We start from the raw sequence: 19,988 nt of genomic DNA on the forward strand, positions 1-19,988 counted from the left end.
TCTCTCTCTCTCTCTCTCGCTCTCTCGCTCTCTCGCTCTCTCTCTCTGCCCCTCCCTCCCCCCTCCTCTAATAAGTAAACTTAAAAAAAAAAAAAAACAGACCAGTTCATTCCTAGGAGGCTATAATAAGCAATCCCAGTTTGCACCACTTCCTGCCAGCCCAGCAGAGTACGTCAGAAGCATTCAGCAAGCATCCGTGCTGGGCTGTGTGCACCAGTCCTTTATAGTGGACAGAGAGGACTTGGTATAGCCTTTGCTCAGAGCCTGTAATCCAGCAGGAGGAAAAGTGAGTGGACAAGCACAGTTTGGCTGCTGGTTCCTGTTCTGGCTCCCGTTCTAGCCAAGAGCTGTGGGCAGGCGACTGTACCTCTTAGGGCTCCCCCTTCCCCAGCTCAGATTGGAATAATCACAGTGCCTACCTCCTAGAGGTGGGAAAATGAAATGAGTTAAGACATGTAAAGTGTATTGAAGAGGCCAGCATGACGTAAGCAGCCAAGATATTTTAGCTCTTACGTTGTTATTATGAATAACTTCATCATCCTCTGGGGGTAGAAAGCAGAGCTACTCAAAGTGTGGTCCATGGACCGGTGGCAGTTTGAGAATGGCTTGATGTCTGTGTTTAACAAGAGAAGTACAGGAACTGAGTGTAGAGTTAACTTACCTGGTCCCAAGTGGGTAGAACGGGTTTACATACTCTGAGTAGCGCCGCTGTGGAATAAAGATGGAAAAGCACGAACTATAGCCGGGATACCTGGGTCCGAATCTACCTCTGTCCCTTAGTATCTGTAGGACCTTGTGCATGTTACTTTATCTTTCTGTGCCTCTGTTTCCTCATGTGCAAAATGGGGCAGATTAAATAGTACCTACCTCGTGGGTTGCTGTTATTATCACTGCTGCACAGCCGGGTCTGTCGTACGTCTGTTCTCCTGAATCCCACCAGTGACACTATGAAGGAGGGAATGAGTCCCATGTTGCATGTGAAAACACTGAGGCTTACAGAGATAACATTATTTGCCCAGGGTCCAATAAATAGAGAAAACCGGATTCAAACTCGGGTATGATACTAATGCCCGTATGTTTTTCATGCAACTTACTTCACCTCTCCAACCTTCTGTGCCTCAGTTATAAATTGAGAATAAGCAGTGCCCACTGTGGAGGACAATGGGGTACAGTGAGTAGCTTAGCACAGTGTCTGCACATCAATTTCTCTCCTCCGTATGTCGTGCTGGCCAGCCTACCTGCCTGCCTCCCCTTTGCTTCCTCTTATGAAGCCTGTTGTGGACTCATAAAGCTGGAGGAAACCCTAACTAATGAGGCTCCTGGCCAATCTTATTGCATAGCCCTCAGGGGAACTGAGGCTCAGAGAGGTTAAGATACCTACCTGAGGTCACACAGCAACTTAGTAGCAAATTCAGAGACAGGACACAGATATCTGACTCCCCGTTCAGTGCTCTTTCTACAGCTTATATTCACAAAGCTCCCAGAGTGAGTAGAAAGAGCTTCCAAGGGCCCAGGATCCTAAGTGAGCATCCTGACTCTCTCCCTCCAACCCCCACCAGCCTCATATTCCTGAAGCCCAACCTGGAGACACTGGACTTCTTCGACCTGCTGTGGATTGTGGGCATCGCAGACTTCGTGCTGAAGTACGTCACCATCGCCCTCAAGTGCCTGGTCGTGGCCTTGCCCAAGATCATCCTGGCTGTCAAGTCCAAGGTAGGCATTGGCTGCGGCCACGAGGTAGCCCCATTAACGCCCATCATGCAGGGGATTCGGGGCACCTTCTGGAGGAGGAAAGAATAGGCCTGGGCAGAGCGGATGCCAGCGTTTAAAATAAACAGAGCCCATCACCCACCTCTTACAATTCCCTGAGTCTGAGCCTGGCTTCTCGTCACCACCGTCCTTTGCTCTCCAAAGGCACTGCCTAAGTTTCATTGTTCAAAACTGCCCTTGATGCAGTTTTCATCTAAATCTCACCTGAGAAAGGAAAAAAGTATGTTGACACGTCCTGCTTCTCCCAGGGAAGGGTGGCTTTCATAGGTTTCCACTCTTGTGACTTCAGGAGTGTTGTTTGTTTAACGGCAAGCGTTCTGAGGCTCAGAAGAAATGAGCTCCATGATTGATTAGTGATGTCTGCCATGGACACAGGACCAGGCGTGGTGGCCGTGGTGCTTTGCCTGCAGGGAAAGGCGTGCCGACAGATGTTGGGGTGGAGAGGTCTTGGGGGATAACTATTGTCATTCAGAGGACTGAGCGGAGCTAGGAAAAGGCAGCATCTTTAGGGTGTAATGAATGCCTGCGCCTCTGTGAGAACACCTGTAGCAGGGAATCTGGACAGAGGCAGACGCACCAAAGAATCTCTGGAGACTCCTCCTTTCCATTCTGTGAAAGCAGCCATCTTTTCAACTTCAGAAACCTCAGAATTTGGGGCACCCAGGTGGCTCAGTCGGTGACGCGTCATACTCTTGATTTCGGCTCAGGTCAGGATCTCATGATTCGTGTGGTTGAGCCCCGTGTCGGGCTCTGTGCCGACAGAGTGGAGCCTGCTTGGGATTCTCTCTCTCCCTCTCTCTTTGCCCCTCCCCTACTCACAAACTCTCTCTCTGTCTTTCTCTCAAGAATAAATAAACATTAAAGAAAAGAAAAAAGAAAGCTCAGAATTAGTCCCAGGCATTGGTTGGCAGGAGAGCAGGTTGGAACGGGCCATCCATCTTGAGGGCGCCCATAGCCCTGTGCCAAATGTCTAGGAAAAACACTGCTGTGTCCCTTCTTCACTCACACACTCAGTACTTCTGACCCCACGTGTGTGGGTTTCCCACACATCAGGCAATTCTCCGACACCAGCTGGGTGTCCTACAGTTCAACTCAGTCCTGACACTGTCTACCTGAAGGTGGCATCACGTCCTACGGGTTAAGAGCTCAGTCCCACAAGATGTCCCCACCCCACTTCCGACACCCATTTCTAGTCCAGATCGTCACTTGTGCTTCTGACCCACTGGTTAGCAATCAGGGTTTCCACGACCCACTCCGTGGGTTCAGTCATTTGCTAGGATAGCTCACAGAACTCAGGCGTAACACTCGTTTACCTGCTTATTGTATAATTAAGGATATATGGTAAAGGATGCTGATGAACAGCCAGGTGAAGAGGCGTGAAGGCGAGATCTGGAAGGATCCTGAACACAGGAGCTTCTGTCCCCATGCGTTGGGGTGCACCACCCTCCTGACCTGTAGACGTGTTCACCATCCCTAAAGTTCTCAGAATATCCTGCACTATTGGGATTTTTGTGGAGACTGTCACACAGGCAGGGTGGATCATAAGCTCCATTTCCAGCCCCTCTCCCCTCTCTGGAATAAGGGAGGTGGGGCTGAAAGTCCTAAGCTTCTGATCATGGCTTGGTTTTTCTGGTGACCAGCTCCCATCCAGGAGCCCACCAGGAGTCACCGTATTAGGCCCAAAGATACTCCAGGAAATTCCAGGGGATTTAGGAGCTCATTGTCAGCAATCGGGGCAAAGACCGATAGATATATTTCTTATTATTCACACCAGGGCAGTCTGAGTCCGGTTTTGTCCCTCCACATCGCACTCCCCTCCCCCACCATGTGGTTTATTCGGTTGACCCAAAACCCTCAGCTGTTGTGGTTTCCTTAGATAAAGCCACAGCTCTGGTGCCAGAGGCAGTGCCAGGAGGTCTAAAATGGCCTAAAGACAAAATGGGGAAGAAAGACAGAAGGGAAACAACAGACCTCAAGAAGTCCTGAGATGCCTCCCCACCTGCCCCTCGGAGACCGCCGTCACCGTTACCATTTGCCCCCTGAGCTCACACCATGTATCAAGTAGGGGGCGGGCACTTGACAGTGGGAAGCAGGATGGCCCAGTGGTTCCACACGTGGACTTTGGCATTGAGCACGACTCCATTCAGGTCCCAGCTACCCCCTTCCGAGCTGTGTGACTTTGAGCAGATGACAAAACCTCTCTGAGCCTTAATTTCCTCCTCTGTCAACTGATAACAAGAATGCACCTTCCTTCTAAGTACGTAGAACTAAGTACTAAGAACTATCGCTGGTAGGAAATGGGAACTGCTTTTCCCCATGCCTGGCACATAGCAAGCACTCAGTGATTCACATCGCTTCTTAGTATTGTCTTTATGACCAGCTGTGTGACCTTGGATGAGTTACTCAACCTCTCCGTGCCTCGGTTTCCTCATCTGTAAAATGGGGAGAATAATTGTGCTGGGTGTCTTCCTCTTGCCCCTCCAGATACACTGTCCACGTTTCTTTCCCACCCTGCTGTCTGCCCTGGAGGCTGACCTGGGTGAACTGTACCAGCGGGCTCCCACAGCCCCCAGCTTCCAGCGGGGTTCACCAGGGGAAAGCCTGAAAGGAGAGAGAGGCAGAGGTATTTATTCCTCTAGGGTATTAGTCTCCTATGGGAGCTGTAACAAAACCGCCACGTGAATTTATTGTTCTTTGGTTCTGGCGGTCACGTTTCCAAAATGCGTTTCCCTGAGCTCATCTTTCGGGTCGGCACTGTTCTAAGTGTGTATACGCATTAGCTCGTTGAGTCCGCACCACCTCATGAAGTAGGTACTCTAATTACTACCATCCCCTTTCACAGTTGTGGGAGACAGTTCTGAACACACAGGTCCCATCGTGGGCAGCCCCCTGCAGACAGCCTTCCGTCAAGGTCTAGAAACTACACTCTCTGCTCACTGCTTCCAGGCGCGGTGGGGGATAACAGCTCCCCACCTGTGGAAGTTTCTCCACCCTGGTTACCTGCCCACACCTTTGTAAAGAGCAGATGTAGTCAACTCTTTCCCGATTAATAAATGGTTAAAAGACTTAAACACCCTTCACCAAAGCAGATCTCCTGGTGGCAGATATGCACGTGAAAAGATGCTCAGCCTCATTAGTCTTTAGGAAATGACAGTGAAAATCAGTGTGTGAGATGCCGCACTCATCCATGGTCGTGGCCAACACGGAAAGGCCAGACCGCACAGCTGTTCGCACAGGCACAGCCGTGGGCAAAGACCCGATAGATATATTTCTGGAACTCACACTTGCGGCGGGAATGTAAATGGCACCTCCGCTTTGGAAGGCAGCTTGGAGGTTTCTTGGAAGGTTAAGCATAACACCTGTCGTACAGTCCAGCCCCCCCACCCGTAGGTGCTCACCCAAGAGGAATGAAACCATGTGTCCATGAAAAGGCTTCTGCATGGGGCGCCTGGGTGGCTCAGTCGGTTGAGCATCCGATTTCGGCTGAGGGCATGGTCCTATGGTTCGTGAGTTCGAGCCCCGCGTCGGGCTCTGTGCTGACAGCTCAGGGCCTGGAGCCTGCTTCGGATTCTGTGTCTCCCTCTCTCTCTGTTGCTCCCTGGTTTGCACTCTGTCTGTCTGTCTCTCTCTCTCTTTCTCTCTCTCTCTCTCTCAAAAATAAAGACTAAAAAAAATAGGCAGACAGATCAACAAATTTTGGTGTATCCATGCAACAAAATACAACTCAGCAATGTAAAGAGATGAACTACAGTTGACCCTTGAACCACATGAACAACATGAATTGAACCACTCATACACGATTTTTTTCTGATAAATACAGCACGGTATTATCAATGTATTTTTCTCTTCTTTGTGATTTTCTTTTTTTTTTTTTTAATGTTTATTTTTGAGAGAGAGAGAGAGCACAAGCAAGGGAGGGGCAGAGAGAGAGGGAGACACAGAATTCAAAGCAGGCTCCAGGCTCTGAGCCGTCAGCACAGAGCCCGACGCGGGGCTCGAACCCACAAACCACGAGATCATGACCTGAGCCGAAGTCAGTGCTTAACCAACTAAGGCACCCAGGCGCCCCTAGTTAGGATTTTCTTAATATTATTTTTCTCTAGCATAGTTTACTGTAAGAATACATACAACATACAAAACAGATGTTAATCGGCTTTATGTTGTCAGTAAGCCTCCCAGTCAACAACCGTAGGCTGTTAGTAAAGTTCTTGGGGAGTCAAAAGTTATATGCAGATTTTTGACTGCACAGAGGTCAGTGCCCCTAAACCCCTGCATTGTGCAAGGGTCAACTGTATTGATACAACATAAATGAATCTTAAAATACTTAACAGTTATGCTAAGTGAAGGAAACGGTAGCAACCAAGAGTGTACCTTATGGTTCCACTTCTGTCAACTCTAGAAAATGTAAACTGGCCTATAGTGACAGAAAGCAGATCAGTGGTTGGCTGAAGGGACCTCCCAGAGGGAAGGGATTACCAAGGGGCACAGGGAAACTTCTGGGGGTATCAGATACATTCACTGTCTTGACTGTGGTGATGGTTTCACAGGGGTGTACATATAACAAACTTACCAAATCGCACACTTTAAGAGAAGGAGCCACTGCCGCATCTATACTGCTTCTGTCCGAGCTCCTCCCTGGCGTGGGCTGCTGTGGTCAGAGGCTTATCCTTGGGGCCTCCACTAAAAGTCACTTCTAGGGGCACCCACGTGGCTCAGTCAGTAGAGCATACAACTCTTTTTTTTTTTTTTTTTTTTTTTTTGAAACCCAAGTTTCTTTTTTTTTTTTTTTTTAACGTTTATTTATTTTTGAGACAGAGACAGAGCATGAACAGGGGAGGGGCAGAGAGAGAGGGAGACACAGAATCGGAGGCAGGCTCCAGTGTCTGAGCCATCAGCCCAGAGCCTGACGCGGGGCTCAAACTCACGGACCGTGAGACCGTGACCTGAGCTGAAGTCGGACGCTTAACCAACTGAGCCACCCAGGCGCCCCGAGCATACAACTCTTGATCTTGGGGTTGTGAGTTCAAGCCCCACACTGGGTGTAGAGATTACTTAAAAATAAAATCGCAAGGGACACCTGGGTGGTTCAGTCAGTTGAGTGTCTGAGTCTTGATTTTGGCTCAGTTCGTGATCCCAGGGTCGTGGGATCGAGCCCCACATTGGACTCTGTGCTGGGCATGAAGCCTGCTTGAGATTTTCTCTCCCCCACTTGCACTCTCTCTGTCTAAAATGAAAATGAAAAATAAATAGGGGCACCTGGGTGGCTCAGTCAGTTGAGCGTCCAACTTCGGCCCAGGTCACGATCTCACGGTTCATGGATTCAAGCCCCACATCGGGCTCTGTGCTGACAGCTCAGAGCCTGAACCCTGCTTCAGATTCTCCCTCTCTCTCTTCCCCTCCCCACTCGTGCTCTATCTCTATGTCGAAAATAAATAAACATTAACAAAAATAATAAAGGGGCACCTGGTGGAGCAGTTGGTTAAGTGTTTGACTTTGGCTCAGGTCATGATCTCATGAATCACAGGTTCGAGCCCCACATTGGACTCTATGCTGACAGCTCAGAGCCTGGAGCCTGCTTCAGATTCTGTCTCCCTCTCTCTCTGCCCCTCCCCTGCTCACACTCTGTCTGTCTCTCTCTCAAAAATAAACATTAAAAAATTTGTTTAATTATATAAAAATAATAAAAATAAATAAATTGATTAATTAAATCTTATTTTAAAAAGTCACTTCTAGATCCCTGAACCTTTTCCTTCATAGCACTGTGACACTTTGGGATTATCTGTGGTTCACTTCCACCTCCCCATATCCGAGAAGCCTGTTCTGTCCTTCCACTCTGTCTGCAGGACCCGGCATGGCACTGGGCAGAGCAGGGCTCTATAAGCAGGTGGGTGAGGGACATGGTGGAGAAACTGGAGTTTCACTCCGTCCCTGCCCCTGTGCCTCCTGGTTGATTATCTCTGGGCAGAAATAAGATGGAAAATCGTTTCGATGTCCATTGAGGGCAAGGGACGTGAACCCAGCCAAGTGGGGAAGCTCGCTCAGCACTGACCGCCTGGAGTCATAAGAGCTCGCAATTATTGAGCACCGACCGTGTGCCTGAAAGTTTGCTAAGGGCCCTTCGTGTACGAATCACCTTACGTAGCCCCTTGCTGTTCGTCTCAGGTGGGTACCATTACTCTCATTGATGGATAGGAGATGGGAGGTTGAGGGGGCAGGTGGCTTCTCAGTCCCACAGCTGTGACCATTTCACACGAGAGCTGGGGCTCCCGCCCAGAACTTCACATCCTCAGGGGCCCCAGCTCTGCCTCAAAGTGGGTGAGAGCGAAGGATAAGGAAAACAGGCGGCTAACGGTCACTCAGCACCTAGCACACTCTGGCTCTTGCTGGATTCTTTCCCGTGTCCTGACTCACTTCAGGCTCTCATCACCCCCGTGAGAGGGAATTCATTAGCACCTCTTTCTAGATGAAAAACTCAGTTTGAGTATCCTGTCGGTGCTGTGCCCGGTGCGTTGAAACCACAGAAACTTGTTTTCTCGTAGTTCCAGAAGCCAGAAGTCCAAAGTCAGTGTCACTGGGCCGAAATCAGGGTGTCGGCAAGGCAGCGCTCCCTCCAGATGTGACGAGAGGATCCGTTCCTTGCCTCTTCCGGCTTCTGGTGGCTGCTGGTGTTCCTTAGCCATGTCATCCCCATCTCTGCCTCCGTGGCCTTCTGTGTGTGAAGTATCCCTTTCTTTGTCTTTTATAAGGATGCAGGTGATTGCATTTAGGGCCCTGGATAATTCAGGATGTTCTCCTCATGCCAAGAGCCTTAATTTGATTGTGTCTTCAAAGACCCCTTTTCCAGGTAAGGTCTCCTTCGCTGGTTCTAGGGATTAGGACCTGGTGTCTTTGAGGAGCCATTCTTTCACTTACTCTACGGAGGCTGAACGAGGTTTGAGACACCCAACCAGTCAGTTAAAGAATCAGAATAGGAATCCACGTCTTCCAACTCCCACGGCCGTGGCCGCTTCAGGAGATCAGCTGCCAGGCACCGAGTGGACCACATGCCGGAGCTCCTGGGCCCCTCCTGACCCTGCCACTTTCTAGCCACGGGGCCTTCCGGGAGTCATTTTGTGCCCCTGAACATGTTTCTAACGGTGGGAAGTTGAGATGTTAACAAAATTCTTTTTAAGATGCTGCAAAGATCGAAAGACTTAACGGATGTGGATGGAATGAGGGGCCGGTTGGGCACTGCCTGGAGAGGAGGCAGGCAAGGCTTTCTGCAGCCCTCTGCCGCTGGTCCCGCCCACCCGTCCTCATGCTTCCTCATTGCTTTTTCCTCCCCGCCTGCCCCTCCCTCTATTCTTTGTGCTTCAGCCAGATGCTACTTCTTTCATTTCTTTACACATAGCAACTAGCGCCATTCCGACATGTGGTAAATGCTCCCCTCAACCCGATTGCTAGATGAGAAAACTGAGGCACTGAGATACTGCCTAACTAACGTGCACAGTCTCCGGAGTGGGTTATGTGCTATCCTGTGTCCTACCCACTGCACCTGCTGATCCGTCTTCCTCAAAGGCCCTTCCTCTGCTTCATGTCGTAACTAGCTCCTGCTCCTTGGATCACAGCCTCTTAGAAACCTTCCCTGCCCCCTTCAGGCTAGGGATGGTGCCCCTGATGAGGACTCTATACTCTCCCTATTCTAGCACTCACCATCCTGACTGTAATTGCTTGCTTAATTGTCTGCCTTCTCCGCTTGATTGTCACCTCTATGATAGCAGAAATGAATGCATCTAGCTTGTTTGTTGATGGGACACCAACATCTCATATGCGCTCAGAAGCGTTTGTTGTAAGTATGTATGGGTAGATGTGTGGATGAATATATGAGTGAATAGATATATAGGTAGGTGGATGAATTTGATGGCTGGATGGGAAAGTTGGTGGATATGTGGATAGATGGGTAGGCAAGTGAGTGGTGGGTGGACGCATGGGTGGATGGATAGATATTTGGATGGATGGATGGATGGGTGGATAGATTGATGGACAGGTGGATGGATGGATGGATGAGTGGATGGGTGGGTGGATGGATGGGTGGGTGGATGGATGGGTGGGTGGAAGGATTGATGGACAGGTGGATGGACAGATAGGTGGATGGATGAATGGATGGGTGATTGAATGAGTTGATAGTCTAGCCAGCTGCACTAACTCTCATCACCTCCTCTTATAGCAGCAATGAGAACTTAAATTCCTTTCCCAACTCTGCTCAAACCTGTTGTATTTGGTAGCTGTCCAACACCTCTGTCATCAAGACACAGAAGTCCACAAGACAGAGTAGTACCCACTTCTGTGTGCTGGAAAGGACCATACAGGGAGCCTTAAAGCTACCTAGAAGCCAAACCAATAATAATAAATATGGCCAAGCATCGCTGAGCACTTACCAGGAGCTAGGCAGTAGGTTAAGTCTGCCACTTGTTCAGGATGTATTGACTGAATGTCAACTACGTGTCAGGCACTGTTGTAGGCACTGAGGATATATCCATGAACAAAGTAGACAAAAATCCCCGCACCCGTGGCGTTTTATAGTCAACTGAAGACATTGTCTCATTCGGTCTTAACCCTGGAATGGTAGATGTTGCTATCTCTTGTCACAGAGCGGAAACTGGCTGAAATCACATGCCAAAGACTGCAAACCTCATAGTTAACACCTAGCAGTAGGAGCCGCGTGCGTGTGGAGTCCGCACTCTGTATGGGCCAGGTGTTCATTTCTTTCTGACATCTGTCTCCCAAGGCAAGTGCTGTTGGTTTTTTTGTGTGTCTTGTATTGAAGTCCTGTTCACACGCTGTAAAATTAACCAGCAACCATTTTAAAGTATACCAAAGCCGTCTGCGTTCAGCATAGTCACAGTTTGTGCAACCGTCACCACCTGTCTCCAGTTCCAGGACGTTTTCATCGGCCCTGATGGAACCCTCCCCGTTTGCAGCCACTGCCCCCCTCACACTCCCAGCCTCTGGCAACTGCTCATCTGCTTCCCGTCGCATGGATTTATCTGGTGCGGGCATTTCGTAGAAGTGGAATCGCACGTTCTGTGACCCAGTGCCTGGCTTCTTTCCCTCTCCTGTCCGTGGTGTTTTCAAGGTTCCTCGATGTTGGAACAGGTACACTTCATCCCTTTTTATGGCGGAATACCGTTCCGTTGTATGGTAGACCACCATTTGCTCACTCGTTCGTCTGTTGATACACATTTGGGTTTGATGGACACTTTTTGGCTGTGACTAGTCCTGTGCCAACCCTTTGTGTGCAGGTATCTGTTTGAACACAGTCTTCCTGGGCACATACCTAGGAGTGGAATTGCTGGGTCATGTGTTAATTCTTTGACTTCTTGAGGAACTGCAGCACTGTTTCCCACAACGGCTGTGCCGTTATACACTCCTGACAGGTGCTGTTTTTATCCCTGTTTACCGGAGGAGAAAACAAACGCAGGGAGAGGTTAAGGAAGTAACCCAAGGCCACACAGCTTGAAAGTGGTTGAGCAGGGATTTGAACTCGGGGAATCCGACTCCAGAACCCCCTGCTCTGAGCTTCTAGGCCATATTCCCTCCTATGTAAGTTCCCTGGATTTGTTTGGGAAGTTGCTCAGGCTTGATTAAGGACAGGGGCCCTCATATCTATATAAAATTCCCCCAAGTACAGACCGTGGCTCCCTCACTTCCTTCTACTTCAGACGGGCATTTCTGGGGGCGAGAGGGTGGGGATGTGACCTGGTACCCCTTCCCTGTGCCGCTGAGGTGTGGGCGACAGTTATTAATGCCTCGCTGGCAACTGTCCAGCTCCCTTTTTCTGATTATTATTATTTTATTCGGCGAGATTAATGTGCCAGGTCACAGCATAATCCAGCCTGTAAAAAGTGATGTGAATAGTCTCCTCAAGATAAATTGCAGGCTTGGAAAAGGTTCACAGCCTTTCCTTGCCTGTCTGAGTGCTCTTCCGAATCCTCATCAATCCTTGTCTGGGCAGAAGAAAAGGACGGGTCTTCATTTGCAGCTGGGGGAGGGAGGGGGGAAAGAGCACATCTGTCAGGGACCCCTAATGGCTCACAGCACAGATGCCGTGTCCCGCGCCTCCGTGCCATCCACTGAGAGGGTGGGTCGGTTTTTAATATGATAATCGTCGTACTGGAAGGGCTTTTGGCATTTGGATTTGCTTGATGGCTCTGCGGTCCCTGACGTGTGAGACCGGGTGAGCCACCAATTGCAAGATGCCTCGGGACCCCGGAGGGTCTGTCAGGGATCTTCTCTCGCCTGGGCCTCCCAGGAGAGCCGGGCTCGTTGGCCAGCCAAGATGAGGATGGGATTAAGGGTGACAACCACAGGTTGGCGATCTCAACCCCAAACCATCGCGCCGGCTGGGTGTCTAGAGCAGCCACTTGTATTATGAATCCAGACGACTTCTATAACCCGTGTGTCTTAGCTTTGCCCCACCTGGCTGCTACCCACCTGCCTGACCTCATCACTGGTGACCATCTCCCTTGCTCGCTCTGGACCAGCCACAAGTGGCCTTCCCTCTCAGGCCCTTTGCACCTGCTGTTCTCTCCGCCTGGGGCAGTTTTCTCCCCCTATGTCCCCATGACTGTCTCCCTCCCGTCATTCAAGTTTTGCTCCAGTGTCACTTGCTCTGAGACCACGTCACCTCCCTAACCACCCTGTTGAAAGTGGTTGTCCTCAAACTGCATTACCACACCCCCATTTTATTTCCTTCCGCAAGAACACAGAGTTCTTGGTGACTTCTTCCCACCCCCGCAATGCCCCCTGACATTATTCAGGACCTGTCGGCTGACAAGGGCAATCCTAGACCCTGAGAATATAAAAATAAGTATGAAACCTGTTTTTATATTAACCTAATCCAGACCTAGTTAAAAGGGTAAAAAATCTTGTCCCAGAAACATGTATCTCACACACTTGAACTCCTACTATTAAGTAGTAATAGTAACTAAAAATCTGGCTTGTATGCGTTGCTCCTTCCCTTTATTAAAGTGAAATAGTCTTGGTCCGGAATTCTAGTGCTGCACTGTCCCATATGGCAGACAACCAAGCCACATGTGGCTATTTTCCTTTTTAAATAAAGATTTTATTTTATTTTTTAAGTACTGTCTACACCCAACGTGGGGCTCGAACTTACAACCCCGAGATCAAGAATCGCATGCTCTGCAGACCGAGCCAGCCAGACACCCCCACGTGTGACTATTTAAATGTAAATCAGTTAAATTTAAAGCTTGATTCCCCGGTTGCCCTGGCCATATTTCCAGTTCTCAGTAGTACATTCATTGGACAGCACTGTTGTAGAGCATTCTGAGCTCAGGATTTATTCAACCTCCCAATGGTCTGGGTAGCAGGAAGCTGCCATTCTGCCCATTTTTTCAGATGGGAAAAGATAAAAGCAGGCGCTTGTCTAAGAACTCTTTGGCTCTAGTAAGTGGGGCAGCTCCACAGATCAGAAAACACCAGCCTTGAACGAAACAGGGTTCAAATCCTGGGTCCGTGATGTATTCCCTATGCAGCGTTGAGAAAGTGACTTCACTCTTTGGAGCCCTCAGCTTCCTCATCCCCAAAGTGGTCATTTTTAGCCTCTTCAGGTTCTCAGAAAGTAGAAGACCAACACAGCCGCTCGGTAGTTCCTAGGGCCAGCTGCGTCTAAAGCAAGGAAAGCCTTCGCTGAACTCTTTTCTCCGAGGAACCCAGCATTTGACCAACTTTCTGCCTTTTCCATAAGAGGAAAGAAGCCCTTCCTGAGTCCAAAATCCTCTTAAGCTGAACTTCCTGTTTGGCCTGCATAGCCACACCCCTGGGACAAGAGTTTTCAGTAGGGTGAGACTCCATGAGATATCAGCCTCATTGGCTCACCTCCAAGTGCAGGGGAGGAAAAGGGAGAGAGGGAGGGTGGACGAAAGTTAAGAAAGGTGGTTTTCTCTGACGTGAGAGCCAAGACGATTCACGAGGCTTTTTGTGCCGTTAAGATCTCTCTCTGTTCTGGGCCCTGAACCCAGCACTTTTGCTCTCAGAGAGGTTCCCCACCGGCTGAGTCTCCCCCCCACCCCACCCCGCCCCTTCTGGAGCTCAAGCGTCAGCTCTCTGCCCTGCCCTCCCCTCCCCAGCAGACATCTGTCTACTCCAGGGCAGGTCTGGGTGTCCCAGGCCTGGGCTCTAGCTTTCGCAGCACATCATCCTGTGTACGAAAGTGCAAACTTCTGGAAGGGCCAGCTGCATTTGCCCCAGATTCTTGCACAGGGGGTGCTAGAAGGGGTTAAACCAGTGGTTAGCAACTAGGTGGTGGGGGGGCAGGGGACATCTGGCAATTTCTGGAGGCATTGGGTTGTCACAATGGGTTTGGGGGGGCTTGCTATTGGCTTTTAGTGGGGAGAGACCAGGGATTCTGGTAGACGTACCGCAGGGCACACGACAGCCCCTCAGCACACAACCGGGAATGGTCCCGTCCAAAGTGCCAGCCGTGCCGGGGTTGAGAAACACCAGGCCGAATGTTTGTTTTATGGCCCTGAGTCAGCTCCCCTGCTGTTCTAGGCTGAATTGTGTCCCCTGCAACCAAAATTCAGATGTTGAAATCCTAACCCCTGGTACCTGAGAACATGACTGCGTTTGGAGAAAGATCTTTTACTCAGGCAATTACGTGGAAATGAAGTCATTAGGTTGGGCCCTGCCTGATCTGACTGGTGTCCTTACAGAAGGGGAAATGTGTACACAAACACAGGCACACACACAGGGAAGACCCCGTGAGGACACGGGGAGAAAACAGGCACCCGCAAACCAAGGAGAGAGGCCTCAGAAGGAATCAACCCTGCAGACATCTCGGTCTCAGACGTCGGGCCTCCAGAACTGGGAGAAAATACATCTGTTGGTTGAACCACCCAGTCTGTGACACTTGGTCAGGGCGGCCCCTGAGAAAACTAACACACCCACGCACCTGTGTCCCTGCGGTCTGTCCTCTCTCGAGAGTGCTTTTGCATTCACTCAGAGGTGTCCCACCTTTCTGCCATCCCTCTAATTACTGGGGATCTTTATTTTTTTGGTAGGTTACACGGTCACAGGATTCAGAAATGAAAACACCAAAAAACAGCCTCTGGTGAAAAATTCCCTTTGCTCTCTTGCCCCCAGGCATCCGTTTTACCTCCTGGGAGGTAATAATCACCCCTGGATCTTTCCATGGCTGTCATATACATAGTCAAGCAAATGCATGTATACCTTGCTCCTACCTGTCTTTGTAGGATCAAACGGTAATGTTCTGCATGCAGCTTCGACCTCCACGTTCGAGATCATTTCAGGCAGATACATAGACAGGACACAGCATGCTGGTTAAAAGCTAGACCGCCTGTGTTCAAATCTGGTTTGGGAAACCCTCTAGCACTGACCCTCTGTGTGACCCTGAAACCTCACCTCTGCTTGCTCTCATTTCCTCATCTGTAAAATGAGATGGTAATAGTGCCTGCCACTATTAGTTTTCTTCTTTCCTTTTTTAAGTTTATTTTTGAGAGAGAGTGAGAACAAGAGTGCAAGGGGAAGAGAGGGAGGGAGGGAGAATCCAAAGCAGGTGCCACACTGTCGGTGCAGAGCCCGACATGGGGCTTGAACCCACAAACTGTGAGATCATGAACCGAGCCGAAGCCAGATGCTTAACGGACTGAGCCACCCAGGTGCCCCTGCTATTTTCAATCACTGCCTAACAAATTACCAACTTAGAAGCTTCAAACAGCACTCGTATATTAGTTCACAGTTTTGTAGGTCTGAAGCCAGGCGGACTCGACCGTGTTCTCTTTGCAGGGTCTCACAAGGTCAAAATCAAAGTACTGGTCGTATCTGGAGGTTCTGGAGGAGAAATCTGTTTCCAGGCTCATTTAGGTTGTTGGCAGAATTCAGTTCTGTGTGGGTGTAGGACTAAAGTCCCCGTTCGGCTGGGTGTTGGCGGGGGGTCACTCTGAGCTCCCAGAGACCACTCTGGTCTTTTCCTGTAACCTCCTCCACCTCCAAGCTAGAAATGGCGGGTAGACTACTTCTGCTTCGTATCTTCCTGACTTCTTCCCCTTCGGCGGAGAAAGGTTTCATGAGATTAGATTAGACCCCGCCCAGATAGTCTCCCTTCTGATGAACCCAGAATCAACTGATGGGTGACGTTAATTACATCTGCAAAATCCCTTCCCTCCTGTAATATAACAGACTCCCCAGTGAGATAGCACATCTTAGTACAGTCCTGAGGATCGCGGTGGGAAATCTGGGGGACGCATAACACACCGCCTCAAAGGGTGTTGTGACAACTCGACTGCATATCTCATGGCATATGCAGTATTTAAAAGTTAGCTTTTTGGGGGTGGGCGTCACCTGGACTTTGTATTGTGAAAACGGCTTAGATTTACTAAGGATTTTCAAAGAGATTCCTCTAAGGACACCTTGAACGGTTGTGAATCGCTTTGTCCTCTTGGACCCATTGATTCTGTGATTCTCCAGGACTCAAGTTAAATATCAGTTTCCCCCGCCCCCTTAAGACACTGGTAACTGCCCTTGTTCATTTTCCTTCATCCCCTCAGCCCAGTACCTACTGCGCTGCTTGGTAATCATCTGGGCCGTTGGGGCGCCTGGGTGGCTCGGTCGGTTAAGCATCTGGCTCTCAATCTCGGGTCAGGTCATGATCTCACAGTTCATGAGATCTTCAAGGGGATCTGTGCGGACGGCATGCAGCCTGCTTGGGATTCCATCTCCCTCTCCTCTGCCCCCTCCCCCGCTTGCTCTTTATCTCTCTCTCAAAATAAATAAAAGGACACTTTAAAAAAATTATTTAAAAAAAAGAACAGCTAAGGCATATTCAGGATGCATGCACTGTGCTAAACACTTTACATGGGTTACTCCATTTAATCCACCAGCAGCCCTGGCAGATAGGCACCCTCACTGCGCCCATTTCACAGATGGGGAAACTGAAATAGTGGGGAAGCTGAACAGATATTACCTGCCCCAAACCACTGGGCTAGAAAGTGGCAGAGTCGAGATTTGAACCCACGCAGTAGGGCCCCCTCCTCGCTCACTCTGACCCACCCTGATGGCAGATCAGGCTCACCAGGGTATCCAGAAGGTCAGGAAAAATCTTTCAATTCAGCCACCACGCTAAGACGCTCCCTGAATCCAGTCCTGGGGCCTTAGGGAGACGTTAATGGATGTTTTATAAAAAGGTGTTCCGTGATCAGATAACTTTGGGAGATGCTCTGAGCATGATCTACACTCCCACCCCCTACCCTTCTTGCTTGCTAACATAGTAAAGGCTCTGAGAAGTCCTGCAATCAAGAAATTCATTTCACTTTGTTTGACATTTCCCCAACTTGTTAACCACCGAACCCTTTTACTGAGCACAGTATGCTGTAAAATCTAGTTCAGGGGTTGGCAAACCCCAACCTGTGGACCCAGTGCTTATTTTCATGAAATTTTATTAGAACACAGCCATGCTCATGCATTTAAGCATTGTCTGTGTCTTGTTTTATGCTGCAAAGACAGACTTGAGCAGTAGAGACAGTCTGTATGACCCACAAAACCTAAAATATTTAATGTCTTGACCTTTAAGAAAAAGTTAGCTAACCCTGATCAGGAGTTTGAATCTTTATGTTCCTAATTCCTTCTCATTTGGTCTTCGCAAGAAAGCTATGTGTAAGGGGGAATCTCCGTTGTCTACAGCAGACAGACACTTTGGGAAATAGAAGACCCCAAGGGGTGAAACATGTCCAGAGACTGGGCTGGAAACCAACGGAAGTGAGTTTGACTAAATGTCATTATTAAGGACTTGACTTTTTGAAATTGTCAGGCTAATGTTTTTATAAAGTTTATTCATGTTTTCTTTTGAGAGAGACAGAAAGAGCACGAGAGCGTGCATGCGTGCATGCAAGTGGGGGAGGGGCAGAGAGAAAGAGAGAGAGAATCCCAAGCAGACTCTGCACTGTTAGCACAGAGCCAGATGCGGGGGTGGGCTCGGACTCACAAACCAAGAGATATGGCCTGAGCTGAAGTCCGAGGCTTAACCAAGTGAGCCACTCTCGGGTGCCCCTGCCAGGCTAATTTTTAGATTCACCCGAAGGCAACAAGTGGTCTGCAAGACTTCTTGGGCTCACACTCATCTTTGGGATTTGTTCTTTATTTGCTCTGCTTGAAGTTTGTAGCCCAGGTACCCACTAATCCCCAGAGAAGCGCCGAAGCCCTGAGATAACAGCCTGAAAGCTCCCATTTACCAGCCTGTGTCAGGCATCGCTAATCCATCATGGCCCTGCTTCACCCAGGTTCTTCTCTCTCAGTGCAACAGTGCCGGCAGCCTCCACCAATCAGTGTCAGAACATGAGATGAAGCCTAGGTCTTAAACTTCAGTTGTTCCTTGAAAAGAAAATGGAACATTGTGGCATCTGCAGACCTCTGTGGCCTCTCAGCTAATTGGATAAGGCCCACCCAGATTATTGAGGATAATCTCCTTTACTTAAAGTCAACTGATTGTAGATGCTAATCACATTTACACAATACCTCTGACAACAGCCTCTGGATCAGCATCTGACTGCATAACCCATGCTAGAGCCTAAACTGAAGCATGAAACTGTCCTTGCAATCCCCCATTAAACAAGATGCCCATTTGGGGGCTGAGGCCAGCGTTTTATCACGTCAAGGAAGTAGCCATCTAGTCCAATGTATTGATTACAAACATTTTTTTTTACTGTTTATTCTTGAGAGAGAGAGAGAGCATGCGCATGAGTGGGGGAGGGGGGAGGGAGGGAGACACAGAATCCGAAGCAGGCCCCAGGCCCTGAGCTGTCAGCACAGAGCCCCATGTGGGGCTCAAACTCACAAACTGTAAGATCATGACCTGGGCCAAAGTTGGACCCTCAACCGACTGAGCCACCCAGGTGCTGCTATTGAAATTTTTTTAAACTAGGTGTTGAACTTGGTAAAAATCATTTGATTTTCCTCGTTGATCTGTTAGAGCAAAGAAGAACTGTATTATCAGGTTTCCTGTTAAGCCTTGCATTGTTGGAGTGAACTGCATTTGATCAAGGTGTGTTCACTTACGCAGGGTCACACAGCAAGTCTGTGGCAGAGCTGTGACCTAAGGGGAGGTCCTCCGGATCCCAAGAGAGATGCCCCAAGGACCAACAATCATACTAAAATATTATAGAATAGAATAGAATAGAATGTAACCAATTCGCCTAGTACTATTTTAGGAGCCTCACAAACATAAACTGATCCTCATAACAATCCTCTGAGGTTAATTCTCCTCTAATCCCCAATGTGCAGATGAGGAAACCGAGGCACAGAGAGGGTAAGTAACTTGCCAAGAATCACACAGCTGGTAAATGGCAGGGCTGGGATTTGAACTTGGCAGTCTCCTTCCAGAACCCCCACTTCCAAGCATCACACAGTCCCCTCTGCCCATCTTTCACCACCCCCACCCTCCTGACTCAACTCCCCCAACACAAATGATACAGCAAATATTCTGTGAGGCTGCAGACGGGTCGGAATCATTCCCCAGCAGTCCAGGCCCCACACACCCTGTCTCCAGCCACAGCCAGCCGCCGGTCCATCACCTCCTCCCTCTGCCACCCTGCCCTGCTGTGTCCCCGGGGCCTGCACATCACTTTCTGTTGTTGTTCTTGTTTTGCTTTGTTTTTTTCCTTCACCGTGATCCCTGGGAGACTCTCAAAGGCTACATTCTGCCACCAGGGGACCCAGGAGGGACAGGGCAGGCACCTGAGATTTCCCAAACCCCTCCTGCCGCGCCGTAAGGTGGGAGAAAGTGGGGGGGGGGGGGTGCATTATTTATTTATTTTTCTGGTCCCGCTCTGCTCCACACCCCCCAAGCTGTTGTTCCTCACCGGGGAAGATGAAAAACGGCTTCAGACAATGGAGGACAAGGCTTGCCACATGGCCCCCGCAGTTTAATTTCCTTTAATTCATTTTACATTGAACCAAATGATACTGTTTGTTTTTAATGGCCAACACTCAGCACGGAGGAGGGGCGGCCAGGCCTCCTCCTGGGGAAATTAGGAACACAGCTGCTATTTAAACTCTCCTGCCACTCCGCTCCCCCCCACCCCCCACCACCCTGCACTGGGCCTCTGGAAATCACTTTCCAGGTTGAAAGATGATACTCTTCACCAGCTCAGATGGTCACTGTGGAGAGAGCTGGCCCAGCTCTGCCCCAGCTGCAGTGAACCCCC

General features: G+C 49.5%; 1 protein-coding gene across 1 annotated transcript in view; it reads left to right on the forward strand.

Moving 5' to 3' along the window:
- Positions 1–19,988, forward strand: part of RNFT2 (ring finger protein, transmembrane 2) — a 70,551-nt gene that overhangs the window by 14,127 nt on the left and 36,436 nt on the right. Inside the window, exon 7 of the mRNA XM_043557697.1 lies at positions 1,560–1,713. Coding sequence (XP_043413632.1) covers positions 1,560–1,713 — 154 coding nt within the window. The remainder of the gene's footprint in view (positions 1–1,559; positions 1,714–19,988) is intronic.

Source organism: Prionailurus bengalensis, chromosome D3 (assembly GCF_016509475.1).
Source record: "Prionailurus bengalensis isolate Pbe53 chromosome D3, Fcat_Pben_1.1_paternal_pri, whole genome shotgun sequence".
Taxonomy (NCBI): Eukaryota; Metazoa; Chordata; class Mammalia; order Carnivora; family Felidae; genus Prionailurus; species Prionailurus bengalensis.